Source organism: Bufo bufo, chromosome 2 (assembly GCF_905171765.1).
Source record: "Bufo bufo chromosome 2, aBufBuf1.1, whole genome shotgun sequence".
Taxonomy (NCBI): domain Eukaryota; kingdom Metazoa; phylum Chordata; class Amphibia; order Anura; family Bufonidae; genus Bufo; species Bufo bufo.
The window spans coordinates 841,208,502-841,233,738 of NC_053390.1; the positions used below are offsets into that span (position 1 = coordinate 841,208,502).

At 44.5% G+C, this 25,237-nt stretch overlaps 1 protein-coding gene across 1 annotated transcript in view; it reads left to right on the top strand.

Moving 5' to 3' along the window:
- LOC120990596 (zinc finger protein 260-like) overlaps positions 1-24,875 on the top strand; it is a 41,222-nt gene extending 16,347 nt beyond the window's left edge. Inside the window, exons 4-8 of the mRNA XM_040419515.1 lie at positions 7,420-7,511; positions 7,592-7,670; positions 7,771-7,862; positions 8,347-8,467; positions 22,879-24,875. Coding sequence (XP_040275449.1) covers positions 7,420-7,511; positions 7,592-7,670; positions 7,771-7,862; positions 8,347-8,467; positions 22,879-24,602 — 2,108 coding nt within the window. The 3' untranslated portion in view covers positions 24,603-24,875. The remainder of the gene's footprint in view (positions 1-7,419; positions 7,512-7,591; positions 7,671-7,770; positions 7,863-8,346; positions 8,468-22,878) is intronic.
- Positions 24,876-25,237: the final 362 nt, after the last annotated feature.

Consider the following 25,237-nt stretch of genomic DNA (forward strand, 5'->3'; position numbering starts at 1 on the left):
GAAAAAAATAAATATGGGGTAGAATGCAAAAAGGGGGATGGTCAAGGCAAATGGAGAGAAGGGGCCCAAGATGGGTAAACAGCCCCGGGTCTATGATAAGACCGTCCAAACCTTCTCCCCTGCCTCCACAGCGGCAGCAGCACGGACGAGGCTGGAGATGTGCGGCTGTCTATCGGCAGTAGTCACCGCACAGCTGGATAGCCACTGTCAGCAGGAGGCCTGTGAAAATCCTCATGGATACATGCCTTACTAATTCTCACAAAGGTCATGTTTTCTACACTTGTGGGGGACAATTTTGCCTGCTTGGATGTGGCCACTTCCCTGCCGTGCTTCTGTGAGACGACTCTGGAGGCTGGGCAAGAAAGAACAGAGAGTCTGCAGCCCCAGAAGTCCATGTGGTCAGGGAAGGGGCACAGTCCAGGTAGGACTGAACCTAGTTGTTCAGGCAGTGCACATCTGTTTGCTGATTATCGTCAGGTTGGCGTGGCACATGAATAGACTATTCCATCATGTTGATGATACTGACCTGCTGCTGCTGATACTTGTAGGGTTGTCAGAGACCGTGGGAGAGAGTTGACTCAGAGGAGGCAGAGTGGGGCCTCCTGGTCAGAGTCGGAGGTTGCAGGCACCCGCTCGCTGAAAGCTGCAGTAAGCTGGGCCCAGAGCGTGTCCTGGTAAGACAACAATTTTGCCTCCCTTTCAATATCGGGAAAACTTTCCCCCATTTCCTTTTCTTGTGAGGGTCTATAATCATGGCTGTCCAGTAATCACTGTCCATTACGGCCCATTCACGCGGCCGTATGAACGGGTCCGCACCCGTTTGCAATTTTGCGGAACAGGTGCGGAGCCATTCATTTCAATGGGGCTGCAAAAGATGCGGACAGCACACGGGGTGCTAAACGCATCCGTAATTCGGTTCCGCGCCCCTGCAAAAAAAAAAGATAGAATGTGTCCTATTCTATTTGATAGTGCTGGCTATGTGCGGTCCGCAAAATATGGAATGCACATGGGCCGGTATCCGTGTTTTGCGGATGCGTAAAACTCTACAGTCGTCTGAATGAGCCCTTATGCTAACAACACACTTGTCAGAATGGAAGCAAGCAAACATGCAGCTTGCCATGCTCATGAACATGCCCGAGAACCCTGTTCTTTCAGGCTCTGCCCTCAATGAGGTGGTTGTCGCCATCCTGATCAGCAGCAGTAGCAGCACAAGTCATTGATGAACTGCCACGTTATTTTTCTTGATATATGTAGAATGTGCCGTTGCGTACTGCTGGTAGCATTCTGCTGCACCTGGTAGCCTGTGTCACATGGCCTGTTATAGGGGGGCTTACAGCCCTTATCATCTCTCCCACTGCCTGAGTGATCTCACTATGGAGGTATGTGGGGGCTTGGCTGTGAGTTGTATCTTAGCACCTCTCAGACCGTGTTCACACACCGTAGGGAGTCTAGTGGTAGGACCCATGCCACGCTTAACGGCGGTGCAAAAGGGCTCCGATGTGTTCCTGACCGGAATACATTGGCTAAAGTCTCAGTTCTTAACATCAGCCTGAGGGATTAGCCCATGTTGTCAGGTGCATATCATTGTGGGGCACCTTTCGCAGTGATTTATGTATTTTTATATTTGCATCCACACATTATCCCATCTTGTGTAGGATGCCTTTGTGGTGCATGTGCTCCGCTGCCGACGTCCTCCATTGGATGCATTTTTGCTTAGGGATTGCCGTTAGCAACGGATCACATGCGGGGGAATTGCTCCCCCGGTTATAAACACGCCACAGTGTTTGGAGTTTTTGAGCATTTCCTCCCATTCAGGCCACTTTATTTTCCGTTATTTTTCTTGTATGTCCTTGTATCTTTACCTTGTGATAACTGTATTCTTTGTGCTCTAAATGATTTCACAACCTCAGGAGAAGTATTTTGTATGTTTGTGTGTTACTTCTGTGAGTGCTAGAGAGAGCAGGTCATTGGAGTTACCTAGTTTAAGGCATTTTTCCGCCTAATATGACAAGTGGTGGCAGATTATTTTCCTTTGATGTGGATGTCCAATAGCTGAAGGGAGAAGATTTAGCGTAACTCTGTGGCTCAAAGTAGCAGTGTGGAAGATTGATCCTTTAGGCTGACATCCTAAGTCTAAGTCGTGACCCTGACGGGAAGTATAAAGACTCAAGAAGTGTAGCTGAAGAAAGCTGTATAAAGTTAGACATAAGGAGGCCAAACATATTATCAAGGTCGCCAAGGCATCAAAGGAAGAAGAAACGGCCAAATCTGTTAAGAAAGGAGATAAAAACTTCTTCAGGTATACTAGTGATAGAAAGAAAAACAGTGGGATTACTAAAATTTGAAATTGGGGAAATAACTCTGTTGATGGGGATGAGGCTGTCGCTGAGCACTCAAATAGTTCCTTCTGTTCAGTATTTTCAGTAGGCATCCCTCAAAATCATGATTTGTATGGGCAGGGCAGTCCCAGTAGTTGTAAGAGAGGAGCCCCAGTGTTTTTGGAGGCTGTTGTTATAGGTGATTTGCTTAACTCTTAAAAACAAACAAGGCCATGGGTCCAGATGGACTACAGTCTGTGATTTTTTTCTCTTGTAACGAATTTGTTTAACCAGTCCCTCTTAACAGGTGATGTTCCTGAAGATTGGAGAATGGCCAGTGTTGTCCCCATCCACAAGAAGGGGAGCAGAGAGAAGGCTGGAAACTACAGACCAGTGAGCTTCACATCTGTAGTAGTAAAATAATGGAAAGCCTCCTAAATAAAAAGATAATTGACCACCGAAAACCCAACTCCTTTTTGGACCCAAAACAACAGGGCTTTACTGAGAGACGATCATGTCAAACTAATCTTATTGATTTTCTTTGACTGTCACAAAAGTGTTGGATGAAGGAGATGCCGTGGATATTGTCTACCTGGATTTTAGCAAACCCTTTGATACAGGTCCACATAACGAGCTGATGGATGAATTACTGAAGATTGGACTTCCTCCTTGAATAGTCCAGTGGATCCGGGGTTGGCTGTTGGATAGATTCCAGAGTGTTGTTTGGACTTCAGAAGAGAAGGATTTAGGTGTCCGGATGTCAGACAGCTTACGAAATGAGTGCACAGTGCAGATAGGCAGCAGGGAAAGAAGGCAGGAGGCTTGGCTGTATAGCCAAAGGTATAACTAGTAGGAAGAGAGAGATTGTAATCCCGCCGTATAGAGCGAGACATCTGGAATACTTATCCCGCTGTATAAAGCGCCAACCACATCTGGAATACTGTGTCCAGTTCTGGAGACCCCCACCTACAAAAAAAAACCATTGATAAAATAAAATGGGTGCAGGGAGGACATGACGGAGACCGTTATATATGTTACAGGAGAGAAGAAGAGAAAAGGAGGACATGACGGAGACCTTTATATATGTTACATGAGAGAAGAAAAGAAAGGGAGGACATGATGGAGACCTTTTATATATGTTACATAAGAGAAGAGGAGAAAGGGAGGACACGACGGAGACCTTTATATATGTTACAGGAGAGAAGAAGAGAAAAGGAGGACACGACGGAGACCTTTATATATGTGTTACATGAGAGAAGAAGAGAAAGGGAGGACAGGACGGAGACCTTTATATATGTGTTACATGAGAGAAGAAGAGAAAGGGAGGATGTCACGGCTGAGGATGTGGGAAATCCTCAGCCGTGTGAAGCCAGATGATGTTATTGCTGCTTGACCAAGAAGACAGGATTAGGGAGCAGGTCACCTCCTAAACGCATCCCTAACCTGACCCTGACTCCTAGCTACATGAGCCAACCTTGATGGTAGGAGGGCTCATGCTCCGGAACCTAGAAGTCCCTGCTAGCCCTCAAGATGGCCCTAAGCTAGGAGCTGAGTAAGACAACCCACTCCTCCTAAGCACGGAGGAGCAGGAGTCTCAACGGCCAAGCTGCTGGAAAAGGGGAAACATAAACAGCCTATGTATATGGCAGGTGCTGCACTAGTTCCAGCCACCTGCCACAGCCCTGCTGACTGGATCCGTGTGCAGGAAAGCTGAAGTCCACAAATAGCAGACAGACGTCAGCACAAACTCATCCACACACCGGAACCCAGATACATGGCAGCACTAAATAGTACAGGAAAACATAACACAGACTTAGCTAAACATAAACTTAATGAGACATTAAACTTATGACCACAGTGGTGGCTCTCACAGACGGATGGAAAACACAGGAGGCTGCTTCAGCTAGCAAGACTGAAGCAACCTACTGAGCCCTGCTAGAGAGAGGGTCTATATAAGCCCAAGTGGCCACACCCAAGGGTTGGACACACCCAGTGACATCACACACACACTGGGAAGGAAGTTAACCCTTCCAGTACCACAGAAGGGAAAGACACATAAATGGGAAGTGCACAGAATACATACAACGTGCATAACATACACACACCTAAGATAAAGGTTGCTAGGTGAGACCGCATGCCAGGGCAGCAAGCTGCCTAGCGACGCTCAGGCTGCTCTGCTGCAAAATACAACACTGGTTGCCCGCGGCAACCACAAGTGAGGCCACAGACAAGCGGCCCTCACCCGTGGTTGAACACCCATACAAAACCGCAGGCAACTGCATGCGGTAAAGGAGTCACGGTCATGGGCATGGCCGTGACAGAGGACAGGACGGAAACCTTTATATATGTTACATAAGAGAAGAGGAGAAAGGGAGGACACAACGGAGACCTTTTATATATGTTACATGAGAGAAGAAAAGAAAGGGAGGACACGACGGAGACCTTTATATACGTTACATGAGAGAAGAGAAAGGGAGGACAGGACGGAGACCTTTATATATGTTACATGAGAGAAGAGGAGAAAGGGAGGACAGGACGGAGACCTTTATATATGTTACATGAGAGAAGAAGAGAAAGGGAGGACATGACAGACCTTTATATATGTTACATGAGAGAAGAAGAGAAAGGGAGGACACGACGGAGACCTTTATATATGTTACATGGGGGGAGAAGAGAAAGGAAGGACACGACGGAGACCTTTATATATGTTACATGAGAGAAGAAGAGAAAGGGAGGACATGACAGACCTTTATATATGTTACATGAAAGAAGAGGAGAAAGGGAGGACATGACAGACCTTTATATATGTTACATGAGAGAAGAGAAAGGGAGGACACGACGGAGACCGCTATATATGTTACATGAGAGAAGAGAAAGGGAGGACACGACGGAGACCTTTATATATGTTACATGAGAGAAGAGGAGAAAGGGAGGACACGACGGAGACCTTTATATATGTTACATGAGAGAAGAAGAGAAAGGGAGGACACGACGGAGACCTTTATATATGTTACATGAGGGAAGAAGAGAAAGGGAGGACATGACGGAGACCTTTATATATGTTACATGAGAGAAGAAGAGAAGAGGACATGACGGAGACCTTTATATATGTTACATGAGAGAAGAAGAGAAAGGGAGGACAGGACGGAGACCTTTATATATGTTACATGAGAGAAGAAGAGAAAGGGAGGACACGACGGAGACCTTTATATATGTTACATAAGAGAAGAAGAGAAAGAGAGGACACAACGGAGACCTTTTATATATGTTACATGAGAAAAGAAGAGAAAGGGAGGACACGACGGAGACCTTTATATATGTTACATGAGAGAAGAAGAGAAAGGGAGGACATGACGGAGACCTTTATATATGTTACATGAGAGAAGAAGAGAAAGGGAGGACAGGACGGAGACCTTTATATATGTTACAGGAGAGAAGAGGAGAAAGGGAGGACACGACGGAGACCTTTATATATGTTACATGAGAGAAGAAGAGAAAGGGAGGACACGACGGAGACCTTTATATATGTTACATGAGAGAAGAAGAGAAAGGAAGGACATGACGGAGACCTTTATATATGTTACATGAGAGAAGAAGAGAAAGGGAGGACACGACGGAGACCTTTATATATGTTACATGAGAGAAGAGAAAGGGAGGACAGGAGGAGACACATTTGCATGCAGCGATCTCCTTCACAGTATGAGAACGAGGGGTCACTATTGCCATAGCTCGTCATCATACAGAATCATTGTTTCTGGGGAGCAGATCGCTCTTTAGACCGCACAATCTGCTGCCGAGAAGCCATGATTGTTGGTGCCTGCATGAACGACAGGATCACAAGATGAACAAGCGTTTTGCTCATTCATCAGGTGATCGGCGGCACATTTACATTGCCAGATTGTTGGTAATGGCCGTTTGTAGGAACAGTTGTTCCCGATAATCTGCCCGATTCTTGGGCCGTTAAAATGCACCCTAAGAATCAAATACACAGACACTTTGCTGTGTGCAATGGATTCTCTCCTTGATGTGGCCCATTCAGTCGGTTTGTTGTCCATGGCCTGGTGAGGGTTCACCCGTCTTATGTGCTGAATGTAAAGGTGCCAATTAGAAATGCATGACAACAGGAAATATTCTGAATAGATACGCGCTCATGAACAGTATCTCTGGAAGGCACCTTCTCAGATTTCCTCCGCAGTTCCCTACTTGCCAGTACAGCACAATCACCAGTGGGAGCATGAGTAGAAATCATGAGAGATGAGGAATCCAGTTGGTCACAGAGGGAAGGAAATACAAAATGGAGGCTAGTGCACTAGTGTGTTTCTCGCAAACTTTCCTTCTCTTATTTACAATAGGGTTCGTGTGTCACGTTCAGACTGTCCATACAGTCCTGCTTCAGTATAGTTCTCTTCTGTACACATGTTGTACCGCTCACATATGGCTGCACTAAGGTTTATCCCTTGGCAGGGTTTTACAGGCAGCTTCCCTCTGTTCGGTCAATATATTCTACGGCACATTGCGTTGTCTACATTGTATTTACAGCAGTAGAAGGTTGAAACGTCTCCTTGATAGCACATGAATATTCTCCACATACTTCAGACACGCATGTCTCGCTTTAGGGCTATGCTTATAATAACGTGATTACATGCAGATAGTCAGCAGTGGGCATTCCCTCAGGATGTGGTCATGCTTTTTACTTTTACTCCACTGGTTGCTTTTGGTTTTGAATGGCTTTCCCCTTGATCCTACTTTTAGCTTTGATAACACACATTACATTGCCGGAGGACGTCATGGAGATTTTAATATATTACATTAAAAGTTAGATTTTGTCGATAAGGAGCTGGATCAGTCAAGTTTTTCTTTTGAAGTCATTCTCAATCCACAGCCCAGGGATTGATCCGTGCTACCTGAATTAACCAGGGGATTTATGAACCTCTATTCACTTTCTTGTGAGCTGTGCAAAGCGTTTCTTTTATGTTTGTACATTGTTATCTAGGCCCCGATCACTAAACCTAGAGGTGAAGGAGCTGAGAGAAGTGTCTGATCCATAGACAGATCTACAGGAGGCCATGTTTTCAGTCACTGTGTGCTTGTGTCTCCACAGATGGATCCAGGAGGAGAAATCCTTCAGAGAGATGTCCCCGTCCTCTGTATTCTCAGGACTGTCCAGAGGAGAAGTTCTCAGAGAACCATCAGGTAGATGGAGCTGAGGTCTCCCCCAGAACCTGACCAGAAAGTGATTGAACCAAAGATCATTCTACATTTTTCTGGTTTAGGATGAAAATCTGATTGATATTAAGGTTGAGGTTAAAGATGAAGCAGAAGAGGAGACGGATTTATGGACCGATCAGCAGTGTAAGGGGGAGGACTGTCATGTCAGGATCAACCGGATACTACTCCCATCATCTCATCATCACATGTAATGATCTCTCCTGTCCCTGTGTGTTTTCTACAGATGGACTCATAGAAAGAAATCCCTTTGAGAGATGTCCCGGTCCCATGTATTTGCAGGACTGTCCAGAGGAGAAGCTCCCAGAGAACCATCAGGTAGATGGAGCTGAAGTCTCACCAACATTTGACCAGAAAGTGATTGAACCAAAGATCATTCTACATTTTTCTGGTTTAGGATGAAAATCTGATTGATATTAAGGTTGAGGTGAAAGATGAAGCAGAAGAGGAGACGGATTTATGGGGCGATCAGCAGTGTAAGGAGGGGGGCTGTCATGTCAGGGTCACCTGGATACTACTCCCATCATCTCATCATCACATGTAATGATCTCTCCTGTCCCTGTGTGTCTCCACAGATGGACTCATAGAAGGAAATCCCCCCGAGAGTTGTCCCTGTCCTCTGTATTCCCAGGACTGTCCAGAGGAGAAGCTCCCAGAGAACCATCAGGTAGATGGAGCTGGGCCCTATACACATCTATATATGTGGTCCTGCAGTCATAGAGGGGTTATAGATGGTGGGGGTCTCTTATGTGGATCTGTTAGATTTCCCACCTGTCTGCTGTATTGTACTGAATTGTTACAGATGACAAATCAGGGGGAAGATCTGATTGATATTAAAGTGGAGGATGAAGAAGAGCGGATGATGGGCGATCCCCCGTGTAAGAGTGAGGCGGAGGAGGACCTTCCAGCCCATGTGACCACAGGTATGTGATACTGGATGGAGAAGGTGGATTCAGAGGTCCCATCTTGGAGTTACATTAAGGCTGAGGATGGAGGTAATCATCAGGAATGAGTGTTTGTCCGATCGCCTGTTCCTGATAATTGCCCGGTGTAAAGATGCTGCAGTCACTCCTTGGTGTTATTGTATATTCATCCGGCGCATATTAACGTCATTTATTGGCCGCACATCTCTCTGTGTAAAGTGGGTGCAGTGCTGAGAAATAATAGAGCTGTATGGGGAGGAATGATCGTAGTAACGATGATGCAGATGATGAACAGCAGTGACTGGGAATGGACTTCCTAATTTCCGACCATTGTCCGCTCTGTCACCCCCTTGTAATCGGTCAGCTCAGGGCTCCGCTGTGCAGGGGATCCACTTGTCACAGAGCAGTCAGAGATTAGACTTTACATAGATATAAAGCAGAAGAAGCGCAGAGATAAAGTCCTGATTGTATGCAGAAGATTGTTGGGTAGGGCCTGTAGAATCTGTTCCCGGCACTCGCCCATGTAAATCCATCTCCACAATCGGGTACATAACGGGGCATAACCTGCTCCCCCCTATGATGGAGTGCCGGATTTACATTGGGGAGTGTATTTTCTTCATCTGTGGCGTGTGGATATGACTTGGACTCTTGGACTCTGAGCTTTCATTGGATATCCCGGTGATGGATGGTGGGTGTAGTCTGGAGTTCATGAGAAGGACGTTGCTGTAGAGCCCATTAACCTGTTCTGTTTGGACTAAACTTCAAAATCCATTACTTGTGATCCGACCGGCCGACGCATTTCAGACCTGTCATGTGGATATTTGATTATAATCTAATTATATACATAGAAACATAGAAACCTAGAATGTGTCGGCAGATAAGAACCATTTGGCCCATCTAGTCTGCCCAATATACTGAGTACTATGGATAGCCCCTGGCCCTATCTTATATGAAGCGGTTGTAGACAAAAAAAAAAAGAAGAGAAGGCGCTCATAGGGTGAATATGTAAAGGATGATTTCCCCTTTCAGACGGGAGGTAATATGCTCACCTGTTAGAGTTGCACCGATTGGGTGCAACTACAATGAGAGTTGAGTACTCGTGAGGGTTGGTTGGTGCCGCCGGCTTTGTCCAAACACCCTTCGGTCGGTGCCGAACCGCCGAATGGGTGAGTATGGGAACTGTGGGTTTGGTGGACCAAGAAAGTCCAAAAAAAACGGACAGAGTAACAGGCGCAAATCCACAACCAATGGTAGAAAACAAATTGGTTTATTCAGGACAACGCGTTTCGGGGTGCATGACCCCTTTATCAAGTCTACAGAAAGAAATGTATCGATCACATACATGAACTTCGGTGAAAATAAATAAGTGTGGATAATAAACCGTAGCGAGAGTAAATATGCATATACATGTATAAAAGAGTAGATGCGTAAATCTGCATTCGAATAATGAATTAGATTAAATGGAGATATTAAAAATATATAAATATATACATATATCCTGAGAACACTTACTGATAAAAAAAATATATATATATGTATATAGAGACATGGTGAGAGATAAAATAATATGATAATAATATAATAATAATAAAAATACAGTAGTCTCAAGGGGATTCATTGGAGGCATCTTGGACGTTGGCATTGGAATATGCGCCTATCACTGGCTGTCTACTGAGAACGTTATGTTTTGATGTCAAGACTTTGTGGCCATAGTGGCATAATTTTGGCCGTGTGTAAGGTGCATTTTGGTTCTTGGGGAGGCGCAGGAAGAATATGGGAGCAGGGCTGGGACAAGGCCATTTGGTGCCCAGGGCGAATGATCATCTCAGTCCAACCCCCCCCCCCCCCCCGGGGGGGGGGGATTAGACTGAGATGACCATAATTTTTTAAATAAAAAAATTAGTTTGTTATTTGTATTACATTATTTTCTTACTTTTTACAGTCTGTGTGTGAGTAGCAGCTAGTGAAGGCAGGCTCCTCGTGGCTTCACGCGCCGACACAGCTCCCTGTAGGCTGCGCGAGTCCTCCCTCTCTCACCTCACACCTCGCCTCCGGCGTGAGCCGCGTGACGTCACACGGCGCACGCCGGTGGTATCAACCAAATGAATCCTCCATGGGGGGGGGGGGGGGCGAGGAAACGCAGAGGAGGAAAGGGAGCCCGAGCCAGGAGCACAGTCGGCACAAAATTCATAGGGGGAGAGAAGGAGCAGTGCTGACATGGCTGGTGTGGACGGTGTAGGCGGGTGCAGGAGCGCACTCAGCACAGCAAGTGGCGCTTGGCTAATGTGGTACAGTAAAGCTGTACACTGCTGGCACTTCACCTGCGCCCCCCTCCTGTCCGCAAATGGTAGCGCCCAGGGCACCCGCTCCTTCGGCCCCTGCCTTGTACCGGCCCTGTATGGGAGAGAGGGGAACACTTGGTAAAATGTAAGGTATAAAAATGTAATTGGGATAGAGTGTGGCTGAGGATATAAATGTATATGTCTATATGTATGTATGGAAATAGCAAAAGGTAATGGGGAGGTGTGATGAGTGAAATTGATAAAGTTTGGGTGAATAAGTAATACCTGGGTCCCAAATGGTGGGGGACAGGGTAGAATGTGTGTCCAGGATGAGCGAGATAAGTTAGCATATTGAAGAGGAGGTGCTGGCTTGCATGGAGGTAACTGACCTGGTGGATCACAGTGGAGCCGCTCGTATCCCAGCACGTGGGGTGTCCGGAGCGATCGATTCACAAAAAAGGCGCGCACTGTCAGTGTTTTTGAAGGGGCCGGCGTTGGATCGCTGGACACGTGGGGTGGGCGGGGCTGTGGTGGTGACGCTGGTCGGAGGGCGGAGGGAGGGCGGGGATGGCGAGAGGTACTGGAGGTAGGCGGTATTGGTGACGCTGGCCAGAGGGCAGGTGGAGGCGGGGCATGGTGCTGCCGGAGTTGGCGCGATCATCGCATGGGGTGGGCGGAGCTGCGAAAGTGATGCAGGCTGGAGGGCGGGCGGGGAGCAGGGACGGCGAGAGGCACTGGTGGTGGGCGGGTGCTTTGTTGGTGACGCTAGCTCAGGGGGCGGGGCGAGGCGCTGCCGGCATCTCGGCTCTGATGGTGCGTCGTGGGGAGGGTGGAGCAGCCAGGGGGCTGGCCGGGGAGTGGAGGGGGGAGAAGGGAAAGTGGGTGACGGGAGGGACCGCTGGGGGATGAATGTATGCTGTGAATTTTACTTGTTTGGTGTAAAATGATGGACTTGTGTCCTGCTGAAGTCAATTAAATAATTTCCGTCACTTGTGTCCTGCTGGAGTGGATTAAATATTACGGTCATGCAAGTATAAGTATATGGGGAAATGATTACTAGCCAAGGGGCGTGGGTGAAGGGATGTGTATATATATATATATATATGTGTATGTATATATATACATACATATATATATATATCTGCAGGGTCCAGGGGGCGGGGATTTAAATGTCATGTATGTGTTAGTAGGGTGTGGGGTGAAGTGTTGGCGTGGTGGAGTGGAGATTGGATGTGTGTGTGTGGTGGTGGGGTGTGGGATGGGACGATTATTTGATGAATTGGGAAAAAGGTATATTAAATTCGGGGTAATGGTGTGGGGGGAAGGGTTACATGGCGGTGGGATGGGGGTGATTCGCTGAAGTGGAATGCCAAGACGAAAGAAAGGGGGGGGGGGGATGGGAAGTCAAGGGGGGGGGGAAAGAAGGAAAAAGGAAAGGGAATTAAAGACAAGAGGGGGAGGAAAAACAGGTTTTTAGAGTCAGAAGCACCTGTTCTCTAGACTCTCGTTGAGACCATAAGGTTCTAGCGTCTGAAATTTGAAAATCCAGAACATCTCCCTTTTTTGGAGTGTTCTGAATCTATCTGGGCAGGTTTCGTTAATGGATTTGATCGGTGTGATGTGGAGTTTGGCAGGGTCTTTGTCGTGACGCGATAAGAAGTGTCTTGAAACGCTATGCTTCTGGAATCCGTGTACGATGTTCCACCGATGTTTATTTAGGCGTTCCCTGAGTGTCTGTATGGTTCGACCCACATATTGCAGTCCGCATTCACATTCCGCCAGATATACTACAAATGAGGAGGAGCAGTTCATGAAGCTCTTTATTTGGAACTCTTCTCCTGTGGCATTGCTTCTGAATTTTTTTTGTTCGGTTGGCGATACTCATGCAGCATTTGCATTGAGCGTGACTGCATTTGTAACTTCCTATTAAATCTGGGAAAAAGGCTGGAGTGGTTGTTGCTGTGGGGTTTTTCTTTTTCAGTTTGCTGGGGGCTAGTATGTTTTTCAATGTCTCACCATGTCTCTATATACATATATATATATTTTTAATATCTCAATTTAATCTAATTTATTATTCGAATGCAGATTTACGCATCTACTCTTTTATACATGTATATGCATATTTACTCTCGCTACGGTTTATTATCCACACTTATTTTCACCGAAGTTCATGTATGTGATCGATACATTTCTTTCTGTAGACTTGATAAAGGGGTCATGCACCCCGAAACGCGTTGTCCTGAATAAACCAATTTGTTTTCTACCATTGGTTGTGGATTTGCGCCTGTTACTCTGTCCGTTTTTCTTGGACTTTCTTGGTCCACCAAACCCACAGTTCCCATACTCACCCATTCGGCGGTTCGGCACCGACCGAAGGGACAAAGCCGGCGGCACCAACCAACCCTCACGAGTACTCAACTCTCATTGTAGTTGCACCCAATTGGTGCAACTCTAACAGGTGAGCATATTACCTCCCGTCTGAAAGGGGAAATCATCCTTTACGAGCGCCTTCTCTTTCCTTTTTTTTTTTTGTCTACAACCGCTGTATTCTCCTGAGTCACTCAGGTAAAGAGTTAGTAACTCACTACTGACTCTGAGATACGGCCGCTCTAGGTCTCGGACACAGTGCAATTACCGCGGTAGAGCCAAACCAATGGATTACTGTGATTACCGCTTAGTGGAACGACAAAAGTTGACACAAATATGGGCAACAGACAACGGCAACAGAACAGCTGCGAAGTCGCCCACACAAGAAGCTCCACCTTCGGAATCGACCATCAGCTCTAAAGATCTAGCCAGTCTTTTCTTCCAGCTAGAAAATCTACTCACAGAAGAGATCCAACATCACCTTGATTGGATCCTTCTCGAGGTGTACCTCAAGGAATCCCTGGTTCCACGCGGTTTACGCCTGAGACTTGAAAGTCCCTTCAAAAATGATGTGGAATTTACACACGATTGGGACAATTTTCTATTAGACTGCTCAAGGCGGTTGTTAAGACGTCTAAGCGCCAAACGTGATTCCCTATGCAGCTCACTCAAGGAACAGATCCACTCACAAACCAGTCTGTTAATTCAACACAATAAACATACCGACTACATCAAATATGACAGACTGATCACAGGCAGACTACTCCAACATGAACGGGAAATCATTACAAAAAAATCCTCCAAACTAGCTAGAGATAGACATGATTTTCTCAATGGTACATAAAATTTTGGCTCAAAGACAAGCCCAAAATCGACCCCACCGCCAAACATCGACCCACCCCACTTATGGCAACTGAGATCCACCCGGTCCCTCACCACACTCATGCCAAACCACATGGCCGCCACCCCCACACTTACACCAGATTTCATAGCTATCGTCCACCCGAGGGTTGGGACCACATTCTCCGGCGCCAACCACAAAATCCCGCCCCCCACCAACACGTAACTTCCCAAGAAAAAGCAATCCCACCCCCATCAATACCACCCACTCACCTGCTCCTGACACCAGTTCCCTTCGCACGCTATTCCCACCAAACCCGGATACTGTGACATCTCTCGCTCATGTTTCCAGTACCGAGTCCCCGACATCTACCAAATCCCCCCATCCCCCATCTCAGTCTCCACCTTTCTCCCCCTCCAGCCTCCCCCAAGGCTGTCCACTGAACCTTCCCCCTACCTTTTTCCCATCAGTGCTCTCAACCCCACCCCCCGCCGAGAACCACTCTATCATATTCGAGGAATCATTACTCACTACCCACGACGAAAGTCTTTCAGAATCCTCTTCCACACCCCTCAATCTAACAGAAAACCACTCGGTGTCTTTTTTACCGCTACCCGGGGCACTGACCCCGGAAGCGACATACACCCTAAGACAACCTGCAGGCAATACCACAACAATCACGGATTTTTTCAAACCAGCTCCAAAAAAACTGAAGGGCCAAAAAAGAAAAAATGCCGCAGAGGATGGAGAGGAGGAGCCGCAAACAGAAGCAAAAAGCGAGGGAAGAACCAAGAAAGCGAACACACAGAACCACCAAGATCCAAAGAGGAACAAAATCACACAACGGTAAAAATTTTCAATCTCTCCAAATTCAGCCTCAATGCCGCACAAACTTCAGTACTACAAAAATGCCTATCATTCTGCCCAGCAGAGAAATTTAATGAATTCGAACTGTTTGTGGATCTGAACACCTTCATTAGGAATGTCACCCTACAGAGACATTTCACCATTGAAGCCAAACACCATCAAAACAAGAAAACAGCAAACAGCCCACCAGATCCAGTTTCTTCGCCCACTACCCATACAGGTTTAAAACCAAGATCGACGTTTAACCCCATCCACCGTAGAGGGAACCATATCAACACCTTTTTCTCATTAGTATCTGACGACATGAGAAAAATTAATGTGAACACCAAAACAAAGAAAAACCTAACAAAAGAAGAAAAGCAGGCAGTAAAAGAACTCAACAGTAACGACTCTCTGGTCATTCGAAATGCAGACAAAGGCGGAGGAATCATATTACTGAACAAAGAAGACTACATCAAAGAAGCTAACAGAATTCTGGAAGATGCACTATATTACAAACCTCTCCCCCACAATCCGTTATCCGACGACAAAAAGAATCTGGACAAATTGCTGAAACAAGCTGAAGAAGACCACATTCTCACAAAAAAGGAGAAAGAATACATTACAATAGACCACCCCAATACAGCATTGTTTTATTATCTACCAAAAATCCACAAAAATGACAAAAACCCACCCGGAAGACCCATCATCTCTGGGATAAATTCACTCACAAGCAATTTGTCCCATTACGTAGATATTTTCCTACAAAAATATGTTCTGAATCTCCCCTCCTTCCTACAGGACTCCACTCAACTAATCACACTACTCAAAGAGATCACCTGGGACCCCTCGTATAGCTGGCTCACCTTGGATGTGGTAGCCCTCTATTCCAACATCCCCCACGAAATGGGAATCAAAACAACAGGCTTTTATTTAGAGACAGACAGTCTCCTCTCCAAGACACACAAAACCTTTATCCTGGATGCAATCAACTTCATTTTAAAACACAATGTATTTTCCTTTGAGGGCAAGATCTACAAACAACAGAATGGCACCGCGATGGGGACACGATTCGCACCAAGCTTTGCGAACTTGTATATGGGCCGCTTTGAGGAGGAATTTATCTACAGCGAACACCTGTGGAAAGAAAAGATAGTCTTCTATAAAAGGTACATTTACGACCTGATCCTCATATGGAAAGGAACCGCAGAAGAGGCTAACGCTTTCATTTCTCATCTCAACACAAATACGTGGAACCTCAGTCTCACAGCAAACAGTTCAATCACCTCGGTCGAATACTTAGATCTGACTCTCTACCACAGCGATACAACAATAATGTCCAAAACTTTCTTCAAAAAAGTAGATAGCAACAGCTACCTCGACTACAAAAGTGCACACCACAAAAAATGGAAAGACAACATTCCCTTCAGCCAGTTCGAAAGACTAAGAAGAAACTGTACCACCACGGAGGACTTCGTCTCACAGAGTCAGATCTTATGCTCAAGATTCACCAGTAAAAAATACCCCAGAGGGATTATTAACGGCGCCTTCAAACGAGCCAGCATACAAAGCCAGGAGGAGTGCCTGACGAAGAAGGACAAAACCAAGGAACCAGAGGCAACAACCAAATTCAAATCCTCCTTCATCACCACGTTCAATTCAAATCACGATGTCCTGAGGAACATCCTCTCAAAACACTGGAACATCCTAAAAAATGACCCCTTTCTCAAAGAAACCATTCTGGCCAAACCCCAGATTATCTTCAGAAGGGCGAGGACATTGAAAAACATACTAGCCCCCAGCAAACTGAAAAATAAAAACCCCACAGCAACAACCACTCCAGCCTTTTTCCCAGATTTAATAGGAAGTTACAAATGCAGTCACGCTCAATGCAAATGCTGCATGAGTATCGCCAACCGAACAAAAAAATTCAGAAGCAATGCCACAGGAGAAGAGTTCCAAATAAAGAGCTTCATGAACTGCTCCTCCTCATTTGTAGTATATCTGGCGGAATGTGAATGCGGACTGCAATATGTGGGTCGAACCATACAGACACTCAGGGAACGCCTAAATAAACATCGGTGGAACATCGTACACGGATTCCAGAAGCATAGCGTTTCAAGACACTTCTTATCGCGTCACGACAAAGACCCTGCCAAACTCCACATCACACCGATCAAATCCATTAACGAAACCTGCCCAGATAGATTCAGAACACTCCAAAAAAGGGAGATGTTCTGGATTTTCAAATTGCAGACGCTAGAACCTTATGGTCTCAACGAGAGTCTAGAGAACAGGTGCTTCTGACTCTAAAAACCTGTTTTTCCTCCCCCTCTTGTCTTTAATTCCCTTTCCTTTTTCCTTCTTTCCCCCCCCCTTGACTTCCCATCCCCCCCCCCTTTCTTTCGTCTTGGCATTCCACTTCAGCGAATCACCCCCATCCCACCGCCATGTAACCCTTCCCCCCACACCATTACCCCGAATTTAATATACCTTTTTCCCAATTCATCAAATAATCGTCCCATCCCACACCCCACCACCACACACACACATCCAATCTCCACTCCACCACGCCAACACTTCACCCCACACCCTAATAACACATACATGACATTTAAATCCCCGCCCCCTGGACCCTGCAGATATATATATATATGTATGTATATATATACATACACATATATATATATATATATACACATCCCTTCACCCACGCCCCTTGGCTAGTAATCATTTCCCCATATACTTATACTTGCATGACCGTAATATTTAATCCACTCCAGCAGGACACAAGTGACGGAAATTATTTAATTGACTTCAGCAGGACACAAGTCCATCATTTTACACCAAACAAGTAAAATTCACAGCATACATTCATCCCCCAGCGGTCCCTCCCGTCACCCACTTTCCCTTCTCCCCCCTCCACTCCCCGGCCAGCCCCCTGGCTGCTCCACCCTCCCCACGACGCACCATCAGAGCCGAGATGCCGGCAGCGCCTCGCCCCGCCCCCTGAGCTAGCGTCACCAACAAAGCACCCGCCCACCGCCAGTGCCTCTCGCCGTCCCTGCTCCCCGCCCGCCCTCCAGCCTGCATCACTTTCGCAGCTCCGCCCACCCCATGCGATGAGCGCGCCAACTCCGGCAGCACCATGCCCCGCCTCCACCTGCCCTCCGACCAGCGTCACCACCACAGCCCCGCCCACCCCACGTGTCCAGCGATCCAACGCCGGCCCCTTCAAAAACACTGACAGTGCGCGCCTTTTTTGTGAATCGATCGCTCCGGACACCCCACGTGCTGGGATCCGAGCGGCTCCACTGTGATCCACCAGGTCAGTTACCTCCATGCAAGCCAGCACCTCCTCTTCAATATGCTAACTTATCTCGCTCATCCTGGACACACATTCTACCCTGTCCCCCACCATTTGGGACCCAGGTATTACTTATTCACCCAAACTTTATCAATTTCACTCATCACACCTCCCCATTACCTTTTGCTATTTACATACATACATATAGATATATACATTTATATTCTCAACCACACTCTATCCCAATTCCATTTTTATACCTTACATTTTACCAAGTGTTCCCCTCTCTCCCATATTCTTCCTGCGCCTCCCCAAGAACCAAAATGCACCTTACACACGGCCAAAATTATGCCACTATGGCCACAAAGTCTTGACATCAAAACATAACGTTCTCAGTAGACAGCCAGTGATAGGCGCATATTCCAATGCCAACGTCCAAGATGCCTCCAATGAATCCCCTTGAGACTACTGTATTTTTATTATTATATTATTATCATATTATTTTATCTCTCACCATGTCTCTATATACATATATATATATATATTTTTATCAGTAAGTGTTCCCAGGATATATGTATATATTTATATTTTTAATATCTCCATTTAATCTAATTCATTATTCGAATGCAGATTTACGCATCTACTCTTTTATACATGTATATGCATATTTACTCTCGCTACGGTTTATTATCCACACTTATTTATTTTCACCGAAGTTCATGTATGTGATCGATACATTTCTTTCTGTAGACTTGATAAAGGGGTCATGCACCCCGAAACGCGTTGTCCTGAATAAACCAATTTGTTTTCTACCATTGGTTGTGGATTTGCACCTGTTACTCTGTCCGTTTTTCGTAAAAAAATAAAAATAAAAACGGTGTAAAAAAAGCAATTTACTTCCCAAAAAAAGGTAATAAAAGTGATCAAAAAAGTCGCATGTACGCCAAAATAGTACCAATCAAACCGTCATCTCATCCCGCAAAAATCATACCCTACCCAAGATAATCGCCCAAAAACTGAAAAAACTATGGCTTAGACTATGGAAACACTAAAACATGATTTTTTTTGTTTCAAAAATGAAATCATTGTGTAAAACTTACATAAATAAAAAAATTGTATACATATTAGGTATTGCCGCATCCGTGACAACCTGCTCTATAAAAATACCACATAATCTAACCTGTCAGATGAATGTTGTAAATTACAAAAAAAAAACGGTGCCAAAAAAGCTATTTCTTGCCTCACAAAAAGTGTAATATAGAGCAACTAAAAATCATATGTACCCTAAACTAGTACGAACAAAACTGCCACCCTATCCTGTAGTTTCTAAAATGGGGTAACTTTTTTGGAGTTTCTACTCTAGGGGTGCATCAGGGGGGCTTCAAATGGGAATGGTGTAAAAAAACAGTCCAGCAAAATCTGCCTTCCAAAAACCGTATGGCATTCCTTTTCTTCTGCGCCCTGCCGTGTGCCCGTACAGCGGTTTACGACCACATATGGGGTGTTTCTGTAAACTACAGAATCAGGGCCATAAATATTGAGTTTGGTTTGGCTGTTAACCCTTGCTTTGTAACTGGAAAAAAAATATTAAAATGGAAAATCTGCCAAAAAAGTGAAATTTTGAAATTGTATCTCTATTTTCCATTAAATCTTGTGCAACACCTAAAGGGCTAACAAAGTTTGTAAAATCAGTTTTGAATACCTTGAGGGGTGTAGTTTCTTAGATGGGGTCACTTTTATGGAGTTTCTACTCTAGGGGTGCATCAGGGGGGCTTCAAATGGGACATGGTGTCAAAAAACCAGTCCAGCAAAATCTGCCTTCCAAAAACCATACGGCGCACCTTTCACTCTACGTCTTACTGTGTGCCCGTACAGTAGTTTACGACCACATATGGGGTGTTTCTGCAAACTAAAGAATCGAGGCAATAAATATAGCATTTTGTTTGGCTGTTAACCCTTGCTTTGTTACTGGAAAAAATGGATTAAAATGGAAAATTTTCCCAAAAATCTAAATTCTGAAATTTTAACACCATTTGCCATTAACTCTTGTGGAACACCTAAAGGGTTAAAAAAGTTTGTAAAATCAGTTTTGAATACCTTGAGGGGTGTAGTTTCTAGAATGGGGTCATTTTTGGGTGGTTTCTATTATGTAAGCCTCACAAAGTGACTTCAGACCTGAACTGGTCACTAAAAATTGGGTTTTTGAAAATTTCTGAAAAATTTCAAGATTTGCTTCTAAACTTCTAAGCCTTGTAACATCCTCAAAAAATAAAATATCATTCCCAAAATGATCCAAACATGAAGTAGACATATGGGGAATGTAAAGTAATAACTATTTTTGGAGGTATTACTATGTATTATAGAAGTAGAGAAATTGAAACTTGGAAATTTGCAATTTTTAAAAAAATTTTGGGTAAATTTGGTATTTTTTTATAAATAAAAAAGATATTTTTTTACTTCATTTTACCGGTGTCATGAAGTACAATATGTGACGGAAAAACTATCTCAGAATGGCCTGGATAAGTCAAAGCGTTTTAAAGTTATCAGCACTTAAAGGGACTCTGGTCAGATTTGCAAAAAATGGCCAAGTCCTTAAGGTGAAATAGGGCTGAGTCCTTAAGGGGTTAAATAAAGTGACCCAGCATTTTGCTAGGCGAATCAGTCACTTATTTATGTTGCCCTTAGTCAGGACACCATAAAACTGGTGACAGGCTCCCTTTAAGGCTATATGATTGTCGGGAGGAGCGTTCCTTCCTGGCAATGGCCTGCTTGCTAGCAGAGGAGATCACTGCTATTGCATGCAGCGATCTCCTCCTCAGTAAAGGGAGGAGCAATCACTATGCCATCGCTTGTCCCCATCCTGTATAGTAGTTTGTCGGAGGTAGATCATTATTAGACACCATAATCTGCAGCCTCCAAATGATAATTCTTTAACATGTCAACAGATTTGGATTGCCCGATGATGCTCGCTCATCGGGTAGTTGGCTGCAGTATTATTACACTGCAAGATGATCGCTAAGCGGCATTCATATGAACACTCGTTAGTGATCATCTGCTGAAAAATCGCCCGGGGTAATCCAGGCTCCACAGCTGCAGATGATACACGCCGTACACGAGTCTATAGAGATATGATGGGGATAGATTAGATCCTGCTGCATCTTTGAGCCTCGTGGATGTACTGGCCTGTCTCTATAGAGAAGCTTTCTATGGTAATCCCCCCACTGCATGGTCTGAAGGCTCCCCTAAACTCCTATAATAGGTGTTAGTAATGCCGTTCTTAAAGAGAATATGCCATGATTGGCATCAGACACATATAGTACATGACAATACCAGCCCTGTACCTCACATGGATCCAGAGGTCTTCACATTCAGTGCTCCAATTATCTTCAGCCAGGCAGCTCAGGCGGCGTGTCCTTTCTGCTACTGCTCTCTCCATGTAACTCCCACAGCTTCTAACAGAAGATATGGCTGGTGACAATTGAAGATTTAAACTGAGCACAAACGTATTCAGATCCAGGTGCTGGTTTGAAAAATGTAGAATCGGTTTTGTCACAAAGCCCCTTTTAAGTACTGTGATAATGGCATTTGAAGGAAGTTCCCTAGAGCTGCTCGTGGATAAAGGCCAATGAAAGTTAAAACCGAACAGCTGCCATGGAAGAACTATTTTATGGAAGTGATAAAGCAACGCGTTTTGTAGACTGACCTGAGGATGCATGTTTTCTGGTCTGAAATGCGTTGTTACTGCTGTTGGTGTTTTATTAGAATCTGTCTTTATCCGCACGTAGAGCCGGCTTTTATTGATCCAAGACTTGCCTCACATGCCATTTGGACATCAGCCTCCCCAGTGGATATTCCACTGCACACTCCCCATTCCACAAGCTCTCGAGTGTTGTGCAGCATGTGAGGTGCTGTGATATCATGGATCCAGTCGTAGCACCAAATTTACTTCCCTGTGACTGTGTGGAAACTGAATATACGTAAACTTGAGGCTTAATGCTCAATTTCACCTTAATACACACTGGTAGATTGCTGTCACACCTTAGGTATTGTTGCAGTAATCATGTATGTATGCAGCTTGCTTGCAGGTAGCTGCTCTGCAGGATCTGCACTTCTGATATCAGGCACAGCCACAGGTCCTGCCCTCTCTTTCCCTGTCTGTCAGCTGCCCTGCCTGTCCCTGTTCTACACAACACACACAATTCTTCTTTGGAAACCTAGCCTTTCGATTTACTCTCCCTAACAATAAGCTTGATTGATTTTGGACTATCCATGATTGTAACACCCATCCACACTCCTTCACAGCCCAGCACAGAATGACGTTCTGCTAAGGCTCCTCCCTGCCTGTTGCAGCACTAATTGGCTCATCCAGACTGTCTGTCAGCCTGGGAGCCAATCAGGGCAAGCCTCCCCCCTCCACTCTGCGTCATGCGAGACCCATTCTTCTCCCCTTTACTGATTTTATTCCCTCCGACATATGCATGGCGCTGCGCACCGTTTTAGTGGATTCGTCCGAAACTAACCTGAAAATACTCTGGTTTGATCTGAAGTTGTTCGCTCCTGCTTAGCTCGATATATCAATGACAAACCCAGAAGTGGATTATACAGAAGTAGGACACATAAAGGAATGATTTCTCTATCCTGCTATATCCAATTCTGTTATTTTAAAACTGCAGAAAACCATCACTTGTGTTTCCAGCCTCATAGAAATGTAATAAATTGTTGTCTTTTTTGCTTTAAAAGTCACGAAATCCATTTTTAATCCTTACAGGAAATCCCAGTAAGAACATCATATTATCTCTCCATTATAAAGTAGATGATGAAGGTATCGTACAGCGCTCTTCAGGAGAAATCCTCACTACCCGTAATGTACACCCAGGACCTCACAGTACAGATCTATCACATAATCATGAGGAACCTGCTGACCAATCACAGATTGCTACCACAAGTACCAGGCAGAATGGGGGTGAAAGGTTTCAGTGTGATGAATGTGGGAAACAGTATTCATGCAGATCAGTCCTTGTCAAACACAGAAGACTTCACACTGGAGAGAATCTGCATTCATGTTCAGAAAGTGGGAAATGCTTTACAAGGAGATCCAATTTTGTTGCACATAAGAGAATCCACACAGTAGAGAAGAAATATTCATGTCCTGAATGTGGGAAATGTTTTCCAAGAAAATCATTTCTTGTTATACATGAGAGAAATCACACAGGAGAGAGGCCATTTTCATGTTCGGAATGTGGAAAATGTTTTATATGTAAATCAAATCTTGATAAACATCAAAGAATTCACACAGGAGAGCAGCTGTATTCATGTTCAGAATGTGGAAAATGTTTTACAAGGCGATCAGATTTTGTTAAACATGAACGAATCCACACAGGAAAGAAGCTATATTCTTGCCCAGAATGTGGGAAAGGCTTTATCTTTAAATCACAACTTATAATGCATGAGAGAATTCACACAGGAGAGAAGCCATTTATATGTTCAGAATGTGGGAAATGTTTTACAAATAAATCAGATCTTGTTAGACATAAGCGATGTCACACCGGAGAAGAGCCATATTCTAGTTCAGAATCTGGGAAATGTTTTACAGAAAAGTCAAATCTTAAACTGCCTGAGAAAAACCACACAGGAGAGAAGCCATATTCATGCCCAGAATGTGGGAAAAGTTTTAGAGATAAATCGGGTCTTAAAATACATGAGAGAAGCCATACAGGAGAGAAGCCGTATTCATGCCTGGAATGTGGGAAATGTTATGTGCTTAAAGCACAGCTTATAATACATAAGAGAATCCACACAGGAGAGGAGCCATATTCATGTTCAGAATGTGGGAAATGTTTTAGAGATAAATCAAATCTTAAAATGCACAAGAGAAGCCACACAGGAGAGAAGCCATATTCATGTCCAGAGTGTGAGAAATGTTTTATGTATAAATCAAATCTTGTTATACATAAGAGAAGTCACACAGGGGAGAAGCCATATTCATGTTTAGAATGTGGGAAAAGTTTTAGAAACAAATCAAATCTTATTAAACATAACAGAAGTCACACAGGAGAGAAGCCGTATTCATGTCCAGAATGTGGGAAATGTTTTAGAGATAAATCCAATCTTATTAAACATGAGAGAAGTCACACAGGAGAGAAGCCATATTCATGTCCAGAATGTGAAAAATGTTTTAGAAATAAATCAAATCTTGCTAGACATGAGAGAATTCACACAGGAGAGAAGTTATATCCATGTTTAAAATGTGGGAAATGTTTTACGCATAAATCAAGTCTTAAAATACATCAGAGTTGTCACATAGGAGAGAAGCCGTATTCATGTTCAGAATGCGGGAAATGCTTTCGAGATAAATCACATCTTATAATACACGAGAGAATCCACACGGGAGAGAAGCCATATTCATGTTCAGAATGTAGGAAATGTTTTACACAAAAATCACATCTTGTTAAACATGAGAAGTCACACTTAAGAGAAGTCATATTAAAATAAGAATCATAATTGCAAAGCTTGTAGTATAATGACAAGTTAATCAGGTATCAGCCATGGATTACTTATCCAGCATACTGTGCCTTATTTAGACTGAGTGTATATATGTATACCTGTTACATGCAGTCTTAGTCATTTGCCATTACATTTATGTATATTTAGCTTATCTATTATTTTGTTTTTCTGTATATTTGTTAGTGGCCAACCCCTGAGTGTCTTCCAGTAATCAGAACCGTGTGATCTTCTCTCTTGTTATAAATAAAGGGACTGAGAGGACCTCCCTCAGACTTGATTATTTGACGCTCTAGTCTTTGCACATTACTTGTCTCACCGCCGGTGACTTCTTTTTCAGCTAATTCCCAGTTAAATTATTCTGACATTTCTTTGGTACTGAAACCAGGGAGCTGATGAGACCCAAGGAGGGATGCCAGTTCGTGACCGAACTCGATGCAGTCACTTAAAACGCAGTAAGTCATACCATTTCTTGGTGAGTGCTCCCTCTTTTCCTGTCACACTATCTGGCTGGTTATTTTGAGACTGTCCCGGCTCCAGAGTCTTTCCTGGGAATCTTGATGTGTGTGTGAGTGGAAAATGTGAATGTGTGTAGTGCTGTTTGGTGGAAAGATTGGGATCACAGA